The 18,771-nt window shown below is 48.5% G+C and overlaps 1 protein-coding gene across 2 annotated transcripts in view; it reads left to right on the top strand.

Annotated features, from left to right (window-relative positions):
• LOC137535615 (zinc finger protein 33A-like) overlaps positions 1 to 18,771 on the top strand; it is a 189,272-nt gene that overhangs the window by 75,400 nt on the left and 95,101 nt on the right. The window contains exon 4 of one of the 2 annotated variants that reach the window (XM_068257470.1): positions 8,899 to 13,950. The exons of the other annotated variant lie outside the window; for it this stretch is intronic. Within the exon in view, the coding sequence (XP_068113571.1) occupies positions 8,899 to 10,541 (1,643 nt within the window). The 3' untranslated portion in view covers positions 10,542 to 13,950. Of the gene's footprint in view, positions 1 to 8,898; positions 13,951 to 18,771 lie in introns of those variants that run through there. 2 annotated transcript variants of the gene reach the window in all.

Here is an 18,771-nt window from a genome sequence, read left to right as displayed (position 1 = left end):
GTGCAGCAGTAACAGCGGGTGATATCGGGTGTGCAGCAGTAACAGCGGGTGATATGGGGTGTGCAGCGGTAACAGCGGGTGATATCGGGTGTGCAGCAGTAACAGCGGGTGATATGGGGTGTGCAGCAGTAACAGCGGGTGATATGGGGTGTGCAGCAGTAACAGCGGGTGATATGAGATGTGCATTGGTAACAGCGGGTGATATCGCGTGTGCAGTGGTAACATCGGGTGATTGGGGTGTGCAGCGGTAACAGCGGGTGATATGGGGTGTGCAGCGGTGACAGCGGGTAATATCGGGTGTGCAGCAGTAGCAGCGGGTGATATCGGGTGTGCAGCAGTGACAGCGGGTGATATGGGGTGTGCAGCGGTAACAGCGGGTGATATGGGGTGTGCAGCGGTAACAGCGGGTGATATGGGGTGTGCAGCGGTAACAGCGGGTGATATGGGGTGTGCAGCGGTAACAGCGGGTGATATCGGGTGTGCAGCGGTAACAGCGGGTGATATGGGGTGTGCAGCGGTAACAGCGGGTGATATCGGGTGTGCAGCGGTAACAGCGGGTGATATGGGGTGTGCAGCGGTAACAGCGGGTGATATGGGGTGTGCAGCGGTAACAGCGGGTGATATGGGGTGTGCAGCGGTAACAGCGGGTGATATCGGGTGTGCAGCGGTAACAGCGGGTGATATCGGGTGTGCAGCGGTAACAGGGGGTGATATGGGGTGTGCAGCGGTAACAGGGGGTGATATGGGGTGTGCAGCGGTAACAGCGGGTGATATCGGGTGTGCAGTGGTAACAGCGGGTGATATGGGGTGTGCAGCAGTAACAGCGGGTGATATGGGGTGTGCAGCAGTAACAGCGGGTGATATGGGGTGTGCAGCAGTAACAGCGGGTGATATCGGGTGTGCAACAGTAACAGCGGGTGATATGGGGTGTGCAGCGGTAACAGCGGGTGATATCGGGTGTGCAGCGGTAACAGCGGGTGATATCGGGTGTGCAGCAGTAACAGCGGGTGATATGGGGTGTGCAGCAGTAACAGCGGGTGATATCGGGTGTGCAGCAGTAACATCAGGTGATATGGGGTGTGCAGCAGTAACAGCGGGTGATATGGGGTGTGCAGCAGTAACAGCGGGTGATATCGGGTGTGCAGCAGTAACATCAGGTGATATGGGGTGTGCAGCAGTAACAGCGGGTGATATGGGGTGTGCAGCAGTAACAGCGGGTGATATGGGGTGTGCAGCGGTAACAGCGGGTGATATCGGGTGTGCAGTGGTAACAGCGGGTGATATCGGGTGTGCAGCAGTAACAGCGGGTGATATGGGGTGTGCAGCAGTAACAGCGGGTGATATCGGGTGTGCAGCAGTAACATCAGGTGATATGGGGTGTGCAGCAGTAACAGCGGGTGATATGGGGTGTGCAGCAGTAACAGCGGGTGATATCGGGTGTGCAGCAGTAACAGCGGGTGATATGGGGTGTGCAGCGGTAACAGCGGGTGATATCGGGTGTGCAGCAGTAACAGCGGGTGATATGGGGTGTGCAGCAGTAACAGCGGGTGATATGGGGTGTGCAGCAGTAACAGCGGGTGATATGAGATGTGCATTGGTAACAGCGGGTGATATCGCGTGTGCAGTGGTAACATCGGGTGATTGGGGTGTGCAGCGGTAACAGCGGGTGATATGGGGTGTGCAGCGGTGACAGCGGGTAATATCGGGTGTGCAGCAGTAGCAGCGGGTGATATCGGGTGTGCAGCAGTGACAGCGGGTGATATGGGGTGTGCAGCGGTAACAGCGGGTGATATCGGGTGTGCAGCGGTAACAGCGGGTGATATGGGGTGTGCAGCGGTAACAGCGGGTGATATGGGGTGTGCAGCGGTAACAGCGGGTGATATCGGGTGTGCAGCGGTAACAGCGGGTGATATGGGGTGTGCAGCGGTAACAGCGGGTGATATCGGGTGTGCAGCGGTAACAGCGGGTGATATGGGGTGTGCAGCGGTAACAGCGGGTGATATGGGGTGTGCAGCGGTAACAGCGGGTGATATGGGGTGTGCAGCGGTAACAGCGGGTGATATCGGGTGTGCAGCGGTAACAGCGGGTGATATCGGGTGTGCAGCGGTAACAGGGGGTGATATGGGGTGTGCAGCGGTAACAGGGGGTGATATGGGGTGTGTAGCGGTAACAGCGGGTGATATGGGGTGTGCAGCGGTAACAGCGGGTGATATCGGGTGTGCAGCGGTAACAGCGGGTGATATCGGGTGTGCAGCGGTGACAGCGGGTAATATCGGGTGTGCAGCAGTAACAGCGGGTGACATCGGGTGTGCAGCGGTAACAGCGGGTGACATCGGGTGTGCAGCGGTAACAGCGGGTGATATCGGGTGTGCAGCAGTAACAGCGGGTGATATCGGGTGTGCAGCGGTGACAGCGGGTGATATCGGGTGTGCAGCAGTAACAGCGGGTGATATGGGGTGTGCAGCAGTAACATCAGGTGATATGGGGTGTGCAGCGGTAACAGCGGGTGATATCGGGTGTGCAGCGGTAACAGCGGGTGATATCGGGTGTGCAGCGGTAACAGCGGGTGATATGGGGTGTGCAGCGGTAACAGCGGGTGATATCGGGTGTGCAGCGGTGACAGCGGGTGATATCGGGTGTGCAGCAGTAACAGCGGGTGATATGGGGTGTGCAGCAGTAACATCAGGTGATATGGGGTGTGCAGCAGTAACAGCGGGTGATATCGGGTGTGCAGCGGTAACAGCGGGTGATATGGGGTGTGCAGCGGTAACAGCGGGTGATATGGGGTGTGCAGCGGTAACAGCGGGTGATATGGGGTGTGCAGCGGTAACAGCGGGTAATATCGGGTGTGCAGCAGTAGCAGCGGGTGATATCGGGTGTGCAGCAGTGACAGCGGGTGATATGGGGTGTGCAGCGGTAACAGCGGGTGATATCGGGTGTGCAGCGGTAACAGCGGGTGATATGGGGTGTGCAGCGGTAACAGCGGGTGATATGGGGTGTGCAGCGGTAACAGCGGGTGATATCGGGTGTGCAGCGGTAACAGCGGGTGATATGGGGTGTGCAGCGGTAACAGCGGGTGATATGGGGTGTGCAGCGGTAACAGCGGGTGATATGGGGTGTGCAGCGGTAACAGCGGGTGATATGGGGTGTGCAGCGGTAACAGCGGGTGATATCGGGTGTGCAGCGGTAACAGCGGGTGATATCGGGTGTGCAGCGGTAACAGGGGGTGATATGGGGTGTGCAGCGGTAACAGGGGGTGATATGGGGTGTGTAGCGGTAACAGCGGGTGATATGGGGTGTGCAGCGGTAACAGCGGGTGATATCGGGTGTGCAGCGGTAACAGCGGGTGATATCGGGTGTGCAGCGGTGACAGCGGGTAATATCGGGTGTGCAGCAGTAACAGCGGGTGACATCGGGTGTGCAGCGGTAACAGCGGGTGACATCGGGTGTGCAGCGGTAACAGCGGGTGACATCGGGTGTGCAGCGGTAACAGCGGGTGACATCGGGTGTGCAGCGGTAACAGCGGGTGACATCGGGTGTGCAGCGGTAACAGCGGGTGACATCGGGTGTGCAGCGGTAACAGCGGGTGACATCGGGTGTGCAGCGGTAACAGCGGGTGAAATGGGGTGTGCAGCGGTAACAGCGGGTGACATCGGGTGTGCAGCGGTAACAGCGGGTGATATGGGGTGTGCAGCGGTAACAGCGGGTGATATGGGGTATGCAGCGGTAACAGCGGGTGATATGGGGTGTGCAGCGGTAACATCGGGTGATATGGGGTGTGCAGCGGTAACATCGGGTGATATCGGGTGTGCAGCGGTAACAGCGGGTGATATCGGGTGTGCAGCGGTAACAGCGGGTGATATCGGGTGTGCAGCGGTAACAGTGGGTGACATCGGGTGTGCAGTGGTAACAGCGGGTGATATCGGGTGTGCAGCGGTAACAGCGGGTGATATGGGGTGTGCAGCGGTAACATCGGGTAATATGGGGTGTGCAGCGGTAACATCGGGTGATATCGGGTGTGCAGCGGTAACAGCGGGTGATATCGGGTGTGCAGCGGTAACAGCGGGTGACATCGGGTGTGCAGCGGTAACAGCGGGTGACATCGGGTGTGCAGCGGTAACAGCGGGTGATATGGGGTGTGCAGCGGTAATAGCGGGTGATATGGGGTGTGCAGCAGTAACAGCGGGTGATATGGGGTGTGCAGCGGTAACAGCGGGTGATATGGGGTGTGCAGCGGTAACATCGGGTGATATCGGGTGTTCAGCAGTAACAGCGGGTGATATCGGGTGTGCAGCGGTAACAGCGGGTGATATTGGGTGTGCAGCGGTAACAGCGGGTGATATGGGGTGTGCAGCGGTAACAGCGGGTGACATCGGGTGTGCAGCGGTAACAGCGGGTGATATCGGGTGTGCAGCGGTAACAGCGGGTGATATGGGGTGTGCAGCGGTAACATCGGGTGATATCGGGTGTGCAGCGGTAACAGCGGGTGATATGGGGTGTGCAGCGGTAACAGCGGGTGATATGGGGTGTGCAGCGGTAACATCGGGTAATATGGGGTGTGCAGCGGTAACATCGGGTGATATCGGGTGTGCAGCGGTAACAGCGGGTGATATCGGGTGTGCAGCGGTAACAGCGGGTGACATCGGGTGTGCAGCGGTAACAGCGGGTGATATGGGGTGTGCAGCAGTAACAGCGGGTGATATGGGGTGTGCAGCGGTAACAGCGGGTGATATGGGGTGTGCAGCGGTAACATCGGGTGATATCGGGTGTTCAGCGGTAACAGCGGGTGATATCGGGTGTGCAGCGGTAACAGCGGGTGATATGGGGTGTGCAGCGGTAACAGCGGGTGATATCGGGTGTGCAGCGGTAACAGCGGGTGACATCGGGTGTGCAGCGGTAACAGCGGGTGATATCGGGTGTGCAGCGGTAACAGCGGGTGATATGGGGTGTGCAGCGGTAACATCGGGTGATATCGGGTGTGCAGCGGTAACATCGGGTGATATCGGGTGTGCAGCGGTAACATCGGGTGATATCGGGTGTTCAGCGGTAACAGCGGGTGATATCGGGTGTGCAGCGGTAACAGCGGGTGATATCGGGTGTGCAGCGGTAACTGCGGGTGATATGGGGTGTGCAGCGGTAACAGCGGGTGATATGGGGTGTGCAGCGGTAACAGCGGGTGATATCGGGTGTGCAGCGGTAACAGCGGGTGACATCGGGTGTGCAGCAGTAACAGCGGCGGGTGATATCGGGTGTGCAGCAGTAACAGTGGGTGATATGGGGTGTGCAGCGGTAACAGCGGGTGATATGGGGTGTGCAGCGGTGACAGCGGGTGATATGGGGTGTGCAGCGGTAACAGCGGGTGATATGGGGTGTGCAGCGGTAACATCGGGTGATATGGGGTATGCAGCGGTAACAGCGGGTGATATGGGGTGTGCAGCGGTAACATCGGGTGATATGGGGTGTGCAGCGGTAACATCGGGTGATATCGGGTGTGCAGCGGGTAACAGCGGGTGATATCGGGTGTGCAGCGGTAACAGCGGGTGATATCGGGTGTGCAGCGGTAACAGTGGGTGACATCGGGTGTGCAGCGGTAACAGCGGGTGATATCGGGTGTGCAGCGGTAACAGCGGGTGATATGGGGTGTGCAGCGGTAACATCGGGTAATATGGGGTGTGCAGCGGTAACATCGGGTGATATCGGGTGTGCAGCGGTAACAGCGGGTGATATCGGGTGTGCAGCGGTAACAGCGGGTGACATCGGGTGTGCAGCGGTAACAGCGGGTGACATCGGGTGTGCAGCGGTAACAGCGGGTGATATCGGGTGTGCAGCGGTAACAGCGGGTGATATTGGGTGTGCAGCGGTAACAGCGGGTGATATGGGGTGTGCAGCGGTAACAGCGGGTGACATCGGGTGTGCAGCGGTAACAGCGGGTGATATCGGGTGTGCAGCGGTAACAGCGGGTGATATGGGGTGTGCAGCGGTAACATCGGGTGATATCGGGTGTGCAGCGGTAACAGCGGGTGATATGGGGTGTGCAGCGGTAACAGCGGGTGATATGGGGTGTGCAGCGGTAACATCGGGTAATATGGGGTGTGCAGCGGTAACATCGGGTGATATCGGGTGTGCAGCGGTAACAGCGGGTGATATCGGGTGTGCAGCGGTAACAGCGGGTGACATCGGGTGTGCAGCGGTAACAGCGGGTGATATGGGGTGTGCAGCAGTAACAGCGGGTGATATGGGGTGTGCAGCGGTAACAGCGGGTGATATGGGGTGTGCAGCGGTAACATCGGGTGATATCGGGTGTTCAGCGGTAACAGCGGGTGATATCGGGTGTGCAGCGGTAACAGCGGGTGATATGGGGTGTGCAGCGGTAACAGCGGGTGATATCGGGTGTGCAGCGGTAACAGCGGGTGACATCGGGTGTGCAGCGGTAACAGCGGGTGATATCGGGTGTGCAGCGGTAACAGCGGGTGATATGGGGTGTGCAGCGGTAACATCGGGTGATATCGGGTGTGCAGCGGTAACATCGGGTGATATCGGGTGTGCAGCGGTAACATCGGGTGATATCGGGTGTTCAGCGGTAACAGCGGGTGATATCGGGTGTGCAGCGGTAACAGCGGGTGATATCGGGTGTGCAGCGGTAACTGCGGGTGATATGGGGTGTGCAGCGGTAACAGCGGGTGATATGGGGTGTGCAGCGGTAACAGCGGGTGATATCGGGTGTGCAGCGGTAACAGCGGGTGACATCGGGTGTGCAGCAGTAACAGCGGCGGGTGATATCGGGTGTGCAGCAGTAACAGTGGGTGATATGGGGGTGTGCAGCGGTAACAGCGGGTGATATGGGGTGTGCAGCGGTGACAGCGGGTGATATGGGGTGTGCAGCGGTAACAGCGGGTGATATGGGGTGTGCAGCGGTAACATCGGGTGATATGGGGTGTGCAGCGGTAACAGCGGGTGACATCGGGTGTGCAGCGGTAACAGCGGGTGATATCGGGTGTGCAGCGGTAACAGCGGGTGATATGGGGTGTGCAGCGGTAACATCGGGTGATATCGGGTGTGCAGCGGTAACAGCGGGTGATATCGGGTGTGCAGCAGTAACAGTGGGTGATATGGGGTGTGCAGCAGTAACAGCGGGTGATATGGGGTGTGCAGCGGTGACAGCGGGTGATATGGGGTGTGCAGCGGTAACATCGGGTGATATGGGGTGTGCAGCAGTAACAGTGGGTGATGTGGGGTGTGCAGCAGTAACAGCGGGTGATATGGGGTGTGCAGCGGTGACAGCGGGTGATTTTGGGTGTGCAGCGGTAACAGCGGGTGATATCGGGTGTGCAGCAGTAACAGTGGGTGATATGGGTGTTGCAGCAGTAACAGCGGGTGATATGGGGTGTGCAGCGGTAACAGCGGTTGATATGGGGTGTGCAGCGGTAACAGCGGGTGACATCGGGTGTGCAGCGGTAACAGCGGGTGATATCGGGTGTGCAGCGGTAACAGCGGGTGACATCGGGTGTGCAGTGGTAACAGCGGGGTGACATCGGGTGTGCAGCGGTAACAGCGGGTGATATCGGGTGTGCAGCGGTAACAGCGGGTGATATGGGGTGTGCAGCAGTAACAGTGGGTGATATGGGGTGTGCAGCGGTAACAGCGGGTGATATGGGGTGTGCAGCGGTGACAGCGGGTGATATGGGGTGTGCAGCGGTAACATCGGGTGATATCGGGTGTGCAGCGGTAACAGCGGGTGATATCGGGTGTGCAGCGGTGACAGCGGGTGATATCGGGTGTGCAGCGGTGACAGCGGGTAATATCGGGTGTGCAGCGGTAACAGCGGGTGACATCGGGTGTGCAGCAGTAACAGCGGGTGATATCGGGTGTGCAGCGGTGACAGCGGGTAATATCGGGTGTGCAGCGGTAACAGTGGGTGACATCGGGTGTGCAGCGGTAACAGCGGGTGATATCAGGACAAGTGACGAATGCAGTGAAATCCCCGACTCTGTTCCCCTAACGTGTAATGTCCCCCCCGGTGTCCGGTGCACGCTATACATTTCCTGTCCGCAGCCTCTGCTTGCTCTAAGATCTCTCTGCTGTCCATACATGCACCACATGGTTGCCTAGTAACATGGTCACATGTGTCAGTTGTCACACACGCACCGTTACTAGGCAACCATGTGGTGCCCACGTATATGGACGGCGGAGGAAGCCTGGAGCAAGCTGAGGCTGTGGACAGGTAATGTATATTGGGCACTGGGCATGACATTGGTCGGGAATTGGTCTGCAGTGTATGGGCAGCTGACAGATCTCTCTCTAATCAGAGATTTGTCTTTTGGAATCTGCCCACCATTGCGAGTACATTTGTAGTAAATTCGAGTACATCTGTGGTCGGCATTCATAATTTCTCCTGATTACAAATTTCCATTTACGATTAGTAAGTGCTATTACCGATTGGTAATTAAAGGAACTCGTAATTACCGACTGAGTGTGAGCACTACTATTAGGGAGGGTCAGTGAGGTGTGGATGAAACTGATTGTATGCAAATGTCATGCAAATTCTATGCAGATAATCAGATTTGTCAGGAAATGCATTTGTTTGCCTTAATTGATAGTTACATTTAGTATTCATGCAAGGCAAAGTTATTGTCCTGTGATTGGCCGCCTGTAATGAGCACAACCTTCTGCAGTTCTATGTCAGGCTGATAACTAGTGAGGGTCAGTGACATGCAAATAACTCTGAGATGGTGCAAATTATATGCAAAGTCATGCAGCTGCTGCATCTGGTCCATTTCCTATCTGCATAAACTTTGCACCAACTTGGAATTATCAGCAGCTCACTGACCCTCCCTAATGATAATTGCTCCTCCCTTCAGAATTCTCTAACAGGAAGTGATGATGTTTCTCTATTTGCAGCACGGAGTCCCGGCATCAGGAACCTCTCAGAGACTCGTCTCTCTGTATCCACAGACTGTACAACGGATGATGATGTCACTGGACAAGAGTCTCCTGCAGATATCCTGGTCACCCCAAATATTCCCCCAGACTCCCCTCACCTGTGTAACCCTGAGGGGCCTCATACCCAGCTCAGCACTCCACCTGCTGGAGGGTCTCATTCCTGCTCAACATGTGGGCAATGTTTTGTGCGGAAATCCCATCTTGTCAGTCATAAGAGATATCACACTGGAAAGAAGCCATATTCATGTGCTGAGTGTGGGAAATGTTTTGTACAGAAATCACATCTTGTCAGACATGAGAGATCCCACACTGGAGAGAAGCCCTTTTCATGTGCAGAGTGTGGGAAATGTTTTGTGCGGAAATCACATCTTGTCAGACATGAGAGATCTCACACTGGTGAGAAGCCCTATTCATGTGCTGAGTGTGGGAAATGTTTTTTACACAAATCACATCTTGTCATTCATGAGAAATCTCACATTGGAAAAAAGCCCTATTCATGTGCTGAGTGTGGGAAATGTTTTTTACACAAATCACAGCTTGTCAGACATGAGATAACTCACACTGGGGAAAGGCCCTATGCATGTGCTGAGTGTGGGAAATGCTTTTCAATTAAAAGAAACCTTGTCATACATGAGAGATCCCACACTGGTGAGAAGCCCTATTCATGTGCTGAGTGTGGGAAATGTTTTTCGTGTAAATCACAGCTTGTCAGTCATGAGAGATCTCACACTGGTGAGAAGCCCTATTCATGTGCTGAGTGTGGGAAATGTTTTGTATGGAAATCACTGCTTGTCACACATGAGAAATATCACACTGGTGAGAAGCCATATTCATGTTCTGAGTGTGGGAAATGTTTTTTATGGAAAAAAGAGCTTGTCGCACATGAGAGATCTCACACTGGAGAGAAGCCATATTCATGTGCTGAGTGTGGGAAATGCTTTGTATGGAAAGCAGAGCTTGCATATCATGAGAGACATCACACTGGAGAGAAGCCCTATTCATGTGCTGAGTGTGGGAAAAGTTTTGTAAAGAAATCAGAGCTTGCATATCATGAGAGACATCACACTGGAGAGAAGCCCTATGCATGTGCAGAGTGTGGGAAATGTTTTTTTCGGAAATCACATCTTGTCATACATCAGAGATCCCACACTGGAGAAAAGCCCTATGCATGTACTGAGTGTGGGAAATGTTTTGTACAAAAATCATGCCTTGTCATACATGAGAGATCCCATACTGGAGAGCAGCCCTATCCATGTGCTAAGTGTGGGAAATCTTTTGCACGGAAATCACAACTTAATATTCATGAGAGAACTCACACTGGAGAGAAGCTATATTCATGTACTGAGTGTGGGAAATGTTTTTCATATAAATCGCAGCTTGTCAGACATGAGAGATCTCACACCGGAGAGAAGCCCTTTGCATGTGCTGAGTGTGGGAAATGTTTTTCATATAAATCGCAGCTTGTCAGACATGAGAGATCTCACACTGGAGAGAAACCCTTTGCATGTTCTAAGTGTGGGAAATGTTTTGCATGTAAAGAAACCCTTGTCAGACATGAGAGATCCCACACTAGAGAGAAGCCTTGTTTAGGCAATGAGTGAGGGAAATGTTTTAGATGGAAATCACAGCTTACCATACATACTGTAAGAGATGTCACACTGGAGAGAAGGCCTATCCAACTGCTGAGTGTGGGAAATGTTTTGTACAGAGATCCGAGCTTATCATACATGAGCTGTCACACTGGTGAGAAGCCCTATACATGTGCTGAGTGTGGGAAATGTTTTATACAGAAATCAGAGCTTGACGTACATACCGTAAGAGATATCACACTGGTGAGAAGCTTTATGTATGTACTGAGTGAGGGAAATGTTTTAGATGGAAATCACAGCTTATCATACATGAGCTGTCACACTGGTGAGAAGCCCTATACATGTGCTGAGTGAGGGAAATGTTTTATACAGAAATCAGAGCTTGACGTACATACCGTAAGAGATCTCACACTGGTGAGAAGCTTTATGTATGTACTGAGTGAGGGAAATGTTTTAGATGGAAATCACAGCTTACCATACATACTGTAAGAGATGTCACACTGGTGAGAAGCCCTATTAATGTGCTGAGTGTGGGAAATGTTTTGTATGGAAATCACTACTTGTCAGACATGAGAGAATTCACACTGGTGAGAAGCCATATTCATGTGCTGAGTGTGGGAAATGTTTTGGGCAGAAATCAGCGCTTGTCATACATGAGAGATCTCACACTGGTGAGAAGCTTTAGGTATGTACTTAGTGAGGGAAATGTTTTAGATGGAAATAACTGCTTACCATACTTACTGTAAGAGATGTCACACTGGTGAGAAGCCCTATTAATGTGCTGAGTGTGGGAAATGTTTTGTACAGAGATCAGAGCTAGTCACACATGAGCTGTCACACTGGTGAGACGCCATATTTGTGTGCTGAGTATGGGAAGTGTATTGGGTGTAAATTGTAGCTTCTCAGACATTTGTGTTGTGTGTTTTATCTCTTGCTAGATGCACATGGCAGTATATTTACCCAGAATCCCGAGGACTCTCTCATGCTGCTCACTGCATTGGTTTGTAAAGCATTAAACTCCCTGAACTGAGGTGAGATGATGAGATAAACATGGCTACATATAGTACTAAGCCTAGGTACAACTTACCTGTGTACACTTTCTATTTATTCCAGTGCAAAGGTTAATAAACCAGCTGCTCTATCTATGCATATGAGGCAGCATCTGCTGTCACATGCAGCCATGGCTCTCCTGAAAAGTAAATAAAAGCCAGAACACTTTTATTTGGCTGAACAACCACTCCTGATAACAAGAGATTGCTGTGGCAAAGACCCGCTGATCCCATCATACTATGTCACAGCTGCCATACAGGTCTCATCCACTAGAGACTTCTGGAGGCAGAGCCACAAACGTTTACGATTGGTTGGTGTGCTCTTTACACAAACCCGATGGCTACGGTCTCACACTCAGGTTGTAAATCTAAACCCTTCAGCATTACCAGTGGCACAAGGCTAGGGGCCCCCTGTCACTGCTAATATTTGCTTTCATTATGGAAACCTTAGCAGAGGCGATTAGATCCAATCCCAACATTTCTGGCACATCAATAGGCAACTAGGAGCACAAGCTAGGACTATTTACAGACAATGTAATCCTCACTTTACCCAACCCTGTATTATCTCTCTCACATTGTAGAAACCTTACACAGCTTCTCAAGGGCCTCTTACTATAAGGTTACTGAAAAGTAGTATTTACTAATGGGCAAACATATAGACAAAGCATCAGAATAAATCCTATATCTTGGGCCTGAATAGAACTCCAGAACTAAAACATTCAGTCATGGAGAGCTGTGAATTCCCCTGGGCAGACTTGGTGGTGCAGTCATTGGGAATCAGGGGGACAGGGAAAAGGGAAGACCTGCTGAGCCAGGATTACACACCATTACTCTACTATTACGACTGATTGCTCCATCTTAGAAAAATGTGACTTTTGCCAGAGATCTTATACCTGTTTAGGACCCTATTCCACTTCCACAATCTTTCTGTAAGGATATTAAGAAGATTATGACTAGCTAGTAAAAAGGCCCGCCCGTTAAACAACGGGCATTAGGTCACAGCCGCTACCCCCCCCCCCCCCCCCCCGCAATGCGCACACATACGCGTCCCGCTTGCTCGTTCCCCACTGTCTGAAGTATATTATGCACACAGGGAGCTGCTTGCCTGGCAGTTGGAAAAAGCTGTTATTTCCCACAATGCAATGAGAACCTCTGTGAACCACACACAGCAAACTGTCAGGTCCGGCCCTGTGTCCTAACTGCCCTGGCTGCGCACATGCTCAGTACAAGAAAGCCAGGGACACACAGCCATTCAGCTGATGACGCAGGGACACTTGCATTTATTGTATAGGATTTGTATCTGGTCAGGGCTTACATCTAGAACCCTTCTAGCTCTTGTATTTCTTGTACCAAGGAAATCAGGAGGTTTAGGTGTCCCTAAATATAGAAGTATACTATTTTTCATGCAATCTGGACTATGCTAATTCTTGGTTGTCAAATCCCACAGGGAAAAGCTGGGTGCCTAGGAACCTGTTGAGTAGCATCCTCCCCCCTGACCCCCCCCCCCCCAAGTTCGACTTTCATACTGGTCAGGCTACTTTCATACTGTTCAGGCTACTTTCATACTGTTCAGGCTACTTTCATACTGTTCAGGCTACTTTCATACTGTTCAGGCTACTTTCATACTGGTCAGGCTACTTTCATACTGGTCAGGCTACTTTCATACTGTTCAGGCTACTTTCATACTGTTCAGGCTACTTTCATACTGGTCAGGCTACTTTCATACTGGTCAGGCTACTTTCATACTGGTCAGGCTACTTTCATACTGGTCAGGCTACTTTCATACTGGTCAGGCTACTTTACCAACATGAGAGCACCATTTTCAACACCCTCCTTCTTCCTATTCACAAAAAAAACCCCAACCTCGGATTTTAATTTGCTCTTTGCAATTTTTGGTGGAAGATTTAGATGTAAGACTGCTTGATGCAGCAGGAGTGTGACATTTGAACATTTTTTACTCAGAAAATGGGAGAAAACTCTGCAAGCTGTGAAACAAGAGTACCGTCTAACTACCTAATATTATTCTTATGTCATAAAGTATTAGATGTCACTAGAGCAGAAAGGATTGCAATCCCTGTCAGAATGATACTCGCTATGTTACATGCAGAGGTCCCACAGAAAGGGGCAATTGCAAATTGGTACAATGAGCTTAACACAGTTCACATTTCCCCATAACTAAATACTCCCACGTTTGGCCATTTGACCTCTCCTCCTACATCACTGTAGGTCAAATATACCTTGTGAATAAAATGATCTTGACACTCTCCAAATGTTTGTCACACTGGGAAGAGTTCTTTACAACTATCACTAAGTGGCATTTCACACCAAGGAAATCCGCTTCATTCAACTCTGATTGTCACCAATCTGTTGGAGATGCCTCTATTTCTGTTGGTACCTTGCTTCATATGATATAGGACTGCCCTATAGTGCAAAATATATGGAAAGAGGTAGAATAGTATATCAGACAACAGGGCTTGATTCATTAAACTGGGATAACTCAAATATCACACCTTATCAAAGATATCACATCTTATCAAGTTATCACACCTTATCAAAGATAACACCCCTTATCAGAGTAGAATAGTGAGTGCTACGGACTTATGCTTGCTAATTGGCAATGGCACTCATCCTGCCCTGAGCCCCTGCGAGTTCGTAGCACTCACTATGCTTCTTTGATAAGGTGTGATATCTTTGATGAGGTGTGATATCTTTGATAAGGTGTGATATCTTTGATAAGGTGTGATATCTTTGATAGGGGGCTCGATTCAGTAAACATTGCTAACCCAGTTAGCACGCCTAAAGCTTTGGGTGTGCTAACTAGGGTGCTAAGCTCCATGGTTAGATACCCCTGGTCTTGCTAATTATGATCTTGTAAAAGATTGAATTTAAATTTCCAAATATTCAATCTGAGCTCTATATATTATGTGACGATCATTATATTATTGTTAACAATACCTCTCATCTTCCACAGAGATAATTGATGCTGAAGCTACTGTTGGAAAAGTTAGGAGGCGCACTGCTACACTGCATATTCTGTCATATGTTTCTTTTCTTTATTGAATAAACACTGATTTAAAAAAAAAAAAAATAGGGTGCTAAGTAGTTTACATGTGCTAACTACGGTGCTAAGTAGTTTACATGTGCTAACTACGGTGCTAAGTTGTTTGCATGTGCTAACTACTTAGCACGTGCAAAGCATGTTAGCACATGCAAAGTGGCTTTTCACTGGCATGCTAACACTTAGCACCCTTTTCTGAATCAAGGCCATGGTGAGATATCTTTGAAAAGGTGTGATATATTTGATAAGGTGTGATATCTTTGATAAGGTGTGATATCTTTGATAAGGTGTGATATCTTTGATAAGGTGTGATTTATTCGATAAGCTGTGATATCTTTGATAAGGTGTGATATCTCTTTGATAAGGTGTGATATCTCTTTGATAAGGTGTGATATATTTGATAAGGTGTGATATCTTTGATAAGGTGAGATATCTTTGATAAGGTGTGATATCTTTGATAAGGTGAGATATATTTGATAAGGTGTGATATCTTTGATAAGCTGTGATATATTTGATAAGCTGTGATATATTTGATTAGCTGTGATATCTTTGATAAGGTGTGATATATTTTGATAAGCTGTGATATATTTGATTAGCTGTGATATCTTTGATAAGGTGTGATATCTTTGGTAAGGTGTGATATATTTGATAAATTGTGATATCTCTTTGATAAGCTGTTATATCTTGGATAAGGTGTAATATCTTGGATAAGGTGTAATATCTTGGATAAGGTGTGATAACTTTGATAAGGTGTGATATCTTTGATAAGGTGTGATATATTTTCATAAGGTGTGACATATTTTCATAAGGTGTGATATATTTGATAAGGTGTAATATTTGAGTACCAGCAGTACCTTATAGGGTTACAGCTGTCTCCCCTACTAGCAATCCTTTGCTTAGGCCTAGACTCCATTGATGCGTCTATTATGCTGGGAACACACGTTACGTTTTTGCGGTAGAATCGTTCCGATAGATGCCTTCCATAGATAAAATATCGTCCAATTCTGCGCTCAATTCTTTTGCGCTTGATTTCTCATAGAAATGAAAGGAAAAAAGATAAGAAGAACGAGCGGAAGATAAGAGAATGGAATGGTTAATAGATTGCCCGGAGACTCAACCACAAAACCGTATTGTGTATTCCCAGCATTAGAGCAGCTATTGCTCAGCTAGATCTTGCTTCTCATCAGAGGATTATGAGAGATGTGAAAACAAATGTTCCCCTATCCATCCAACATGTATGTTTCCCCTCTAGAAGCAACCTAACTATGGAAATGACATCATAGCTTTCACTGATCACATCATGTCTGATGCCTAAAGATCACTAATATAATAGGCAGTGATTATATATCTTCTCTCATATTTGCAGGAGTGCTATGAATAAGTGCTCCTGTTTAATGTTATTATTTACTATATGAGACTTCAGCCTCCTGTTATACCAGGGCTGTGGAGTCGGTCCAAAATCCACCGACTCAGACTCCTCAGTTTAGGATTCCACCGACTCCGACTCGACTCCTCTAATTTGCATATTACAATTTTGTTGATTAAAAGTATGTAACATGAAATTCGTCTCTTAACTGCCAACGCTTAGGAATTTTACAAGACAACTGAAGTGAGAAGGATATGTAGACTACTATATTTATTCCCTTTAGACTAAAACTAGTCCTTAGTAATAGTACTTGTAAAAGGTACAAACCGGAACAAAGAACATCTATCAGGCCCTAGGCAATGTAAGTGTGGGGTACATGTAAGAATGATGTGCAGGTACTCTGCAGGGGAATGAGGAGATTGTAAACTGACAACACCTCTGTGTTCAATGTGCACAGCATTCTCAGTGGATTCCCTGCAGCTCTGTGGGGAGTGCAAATGTAGAGTATAGTACTACTGTGTAACAAAGTAAACCTGAGACAGATGAAATTAAAGTTTTATACAGACCTGGGGCTTCCTCCAGCCGCCTTCAGGATAATAAGTCCCTCGTTGTCCTCCTCCACCACCTGGATCTTCTGCTATGAGTCCAGGTACTTGAGCCAGTCGGGCGTAGTGCGCATGCACACACTCCGCCGCCAGGAGCATACTACACCTGTGCAGCACTATTGCGCAGGTGCAGAATGTTCCTGGCTGTGGGGAGCGGCATGCGGCCGGACAGCGCTGACTGGCTGAATTACCAGGACTCATAGCAGAAGATCCGGGTGGTGGAGGACAGCGAGGGACTGATTAGCCTGAAGGGGGCTGGAGGAAGCCCCAGATATGTATAAAACTTTACTTTTCATCCGTCTCAGGTACCCTTTAATTTGTAGTCACCAAACCAAATTTTAACATATCAAATTATTTGATTTTCATGAGCAAAGGGGAGTGCATACATTTGCATAAATCAGCATCAATGCAGAATTATTTCCATCTCATTGACCATCTCTATTAGTGACACAGCTACACATCAGGCTTTTATTCTTACAGCATAGATGTTATTTAGTATATATAAGAGATTCCTGTGTACACATCATATATACAGTCACAATCAGTTGTGTATATCTGACCTTAAAAATACGGGACTGCTTTATTGAAGCAGCACAAGTAACTAATTTTGATTGGTTTATTTCATTTTTGTGGACTAAGCACAGCTATTACTGTATATATACTGTATATATACATTATTTTTAATGACTATTATCTGAGATATAGAACATTTTATCATATTTTCTATTTTAATTACAGTTACAAATTCATTAGGAGTCTGAGTCGGTACATTTTTTCCCGACTCCGACTCCGACTCCAGGCACCCAAAATTGCCCGACTCCACGACTCCGACTCCACAGCCCTGGTTATACGGCTGCATTCGCTAGTATTTACTCTACTTATTACTTAAAACCCAGATGATTGAACAATACTCCTCTGCATTTCGAGGTGCTTTTGAATTTTCCTGATATGACATTTTTATTTCAGTATAATTGAAGACGTCTCATGGATAAAAGTTACCAGCCTAATATACTCGTACTCTCAGCACTGTGATTGGCAGGTCTATGACCCCCACACCAATCACTTAATCTCACTGAGGGGCCTGCAGCCCTCCAACCAGCCCATACATTTGGGTTGTGGTTGGGATCATGTAGTTTATCCCAGTGTGTGCTGGTCGTTCTATTGTAATAGTTATGTGTATTAAGAATTAAGTTGCTTCTGTCTTTCCAAATGTGCATTATCTTTGTTTACAAGTATCTTTGTATTGTTCTCAGCTCTTGTTGTATCTTGATTCTGAAATAAACATTATACTGAAAAAAGAAAAATATATATTTTCCTTTTTCAATGAGATATATAATATATGTGTGTGTGTGTGTGTGTGTGTGTGTATATATATATATAATATATATATATATATATATATATATATATATATATATATATATATATATATATATATATATATATCCCAAAAACATACAGATAAGTTAATTGGCTCACCCCTAAATTGGCCCGTAGACAACAGTACTTACACTACATAATACATAGATAGACATATGATAATAGTAGGGATTACATTGTGAGCTCCTTTGAGGGACAGTTAGTGACAACACAATATATATACTGTACAGCGGTGCGTAAGATGTCGGCGCTATATAAATACTAAATTATATATATATATATATATATATATATATATATATATAGGCTTGCAAAAGTATTCGGCCCCCTTGAAGTTTTCCACATTTTGTCACATTACTGCCACAAACATGAATCAATTTTATTGGAATTCCACATGAAGGACCAACACAAAGTGGTGTACACATGAGAAGTGGAACGAAAATCATACATGATTCCAAACATTTTTTACAAATAAATACCTGCAAAGTGGTGTGTGCATAATTATTCGGCCCCCTTTGATCTGAGTACAGCCAGTTGCCTATAGACATTGCCTGATGAGTGCTAATGACTAAATAGAGTGCACCTGTGTGTATTAATGTCAGTACAAATACAGCTGCTCTGTGACGGCCTCAGATGTTGTCTAAGAGAATATTGGGAACAACAACACCGTAAAGTCCAAAGAACACACCAGACAGGTCAGGGATAACGTTATAGAGAAATTTAAAGCAGGCTTAGGCTACAAAAATATTTCCAAAGCCTTGAACATCCCACGGAGCACTGTCCA

This window comes from Hyperolius riggenbachi, chromosome 10, assembly GCF_040937935.1.
Source record: "Hyperolius riggenbachi isolate aHypRig1 chromosome 10, aHypRig1.pri, whole genome shotgun sequence".
In the NCBI taxonomy this organism is placed as follows: Eukaryota; Metazoa; Chordata; class Amphibia; order Anura; family Hyperoliidae; genus Hyperolius; species Hyperolius riggenbachi.
Note: the sequence above shows the minus strand (reverse complement) of the source record. Positions and strands in the feature narration are given on the sequence as shown.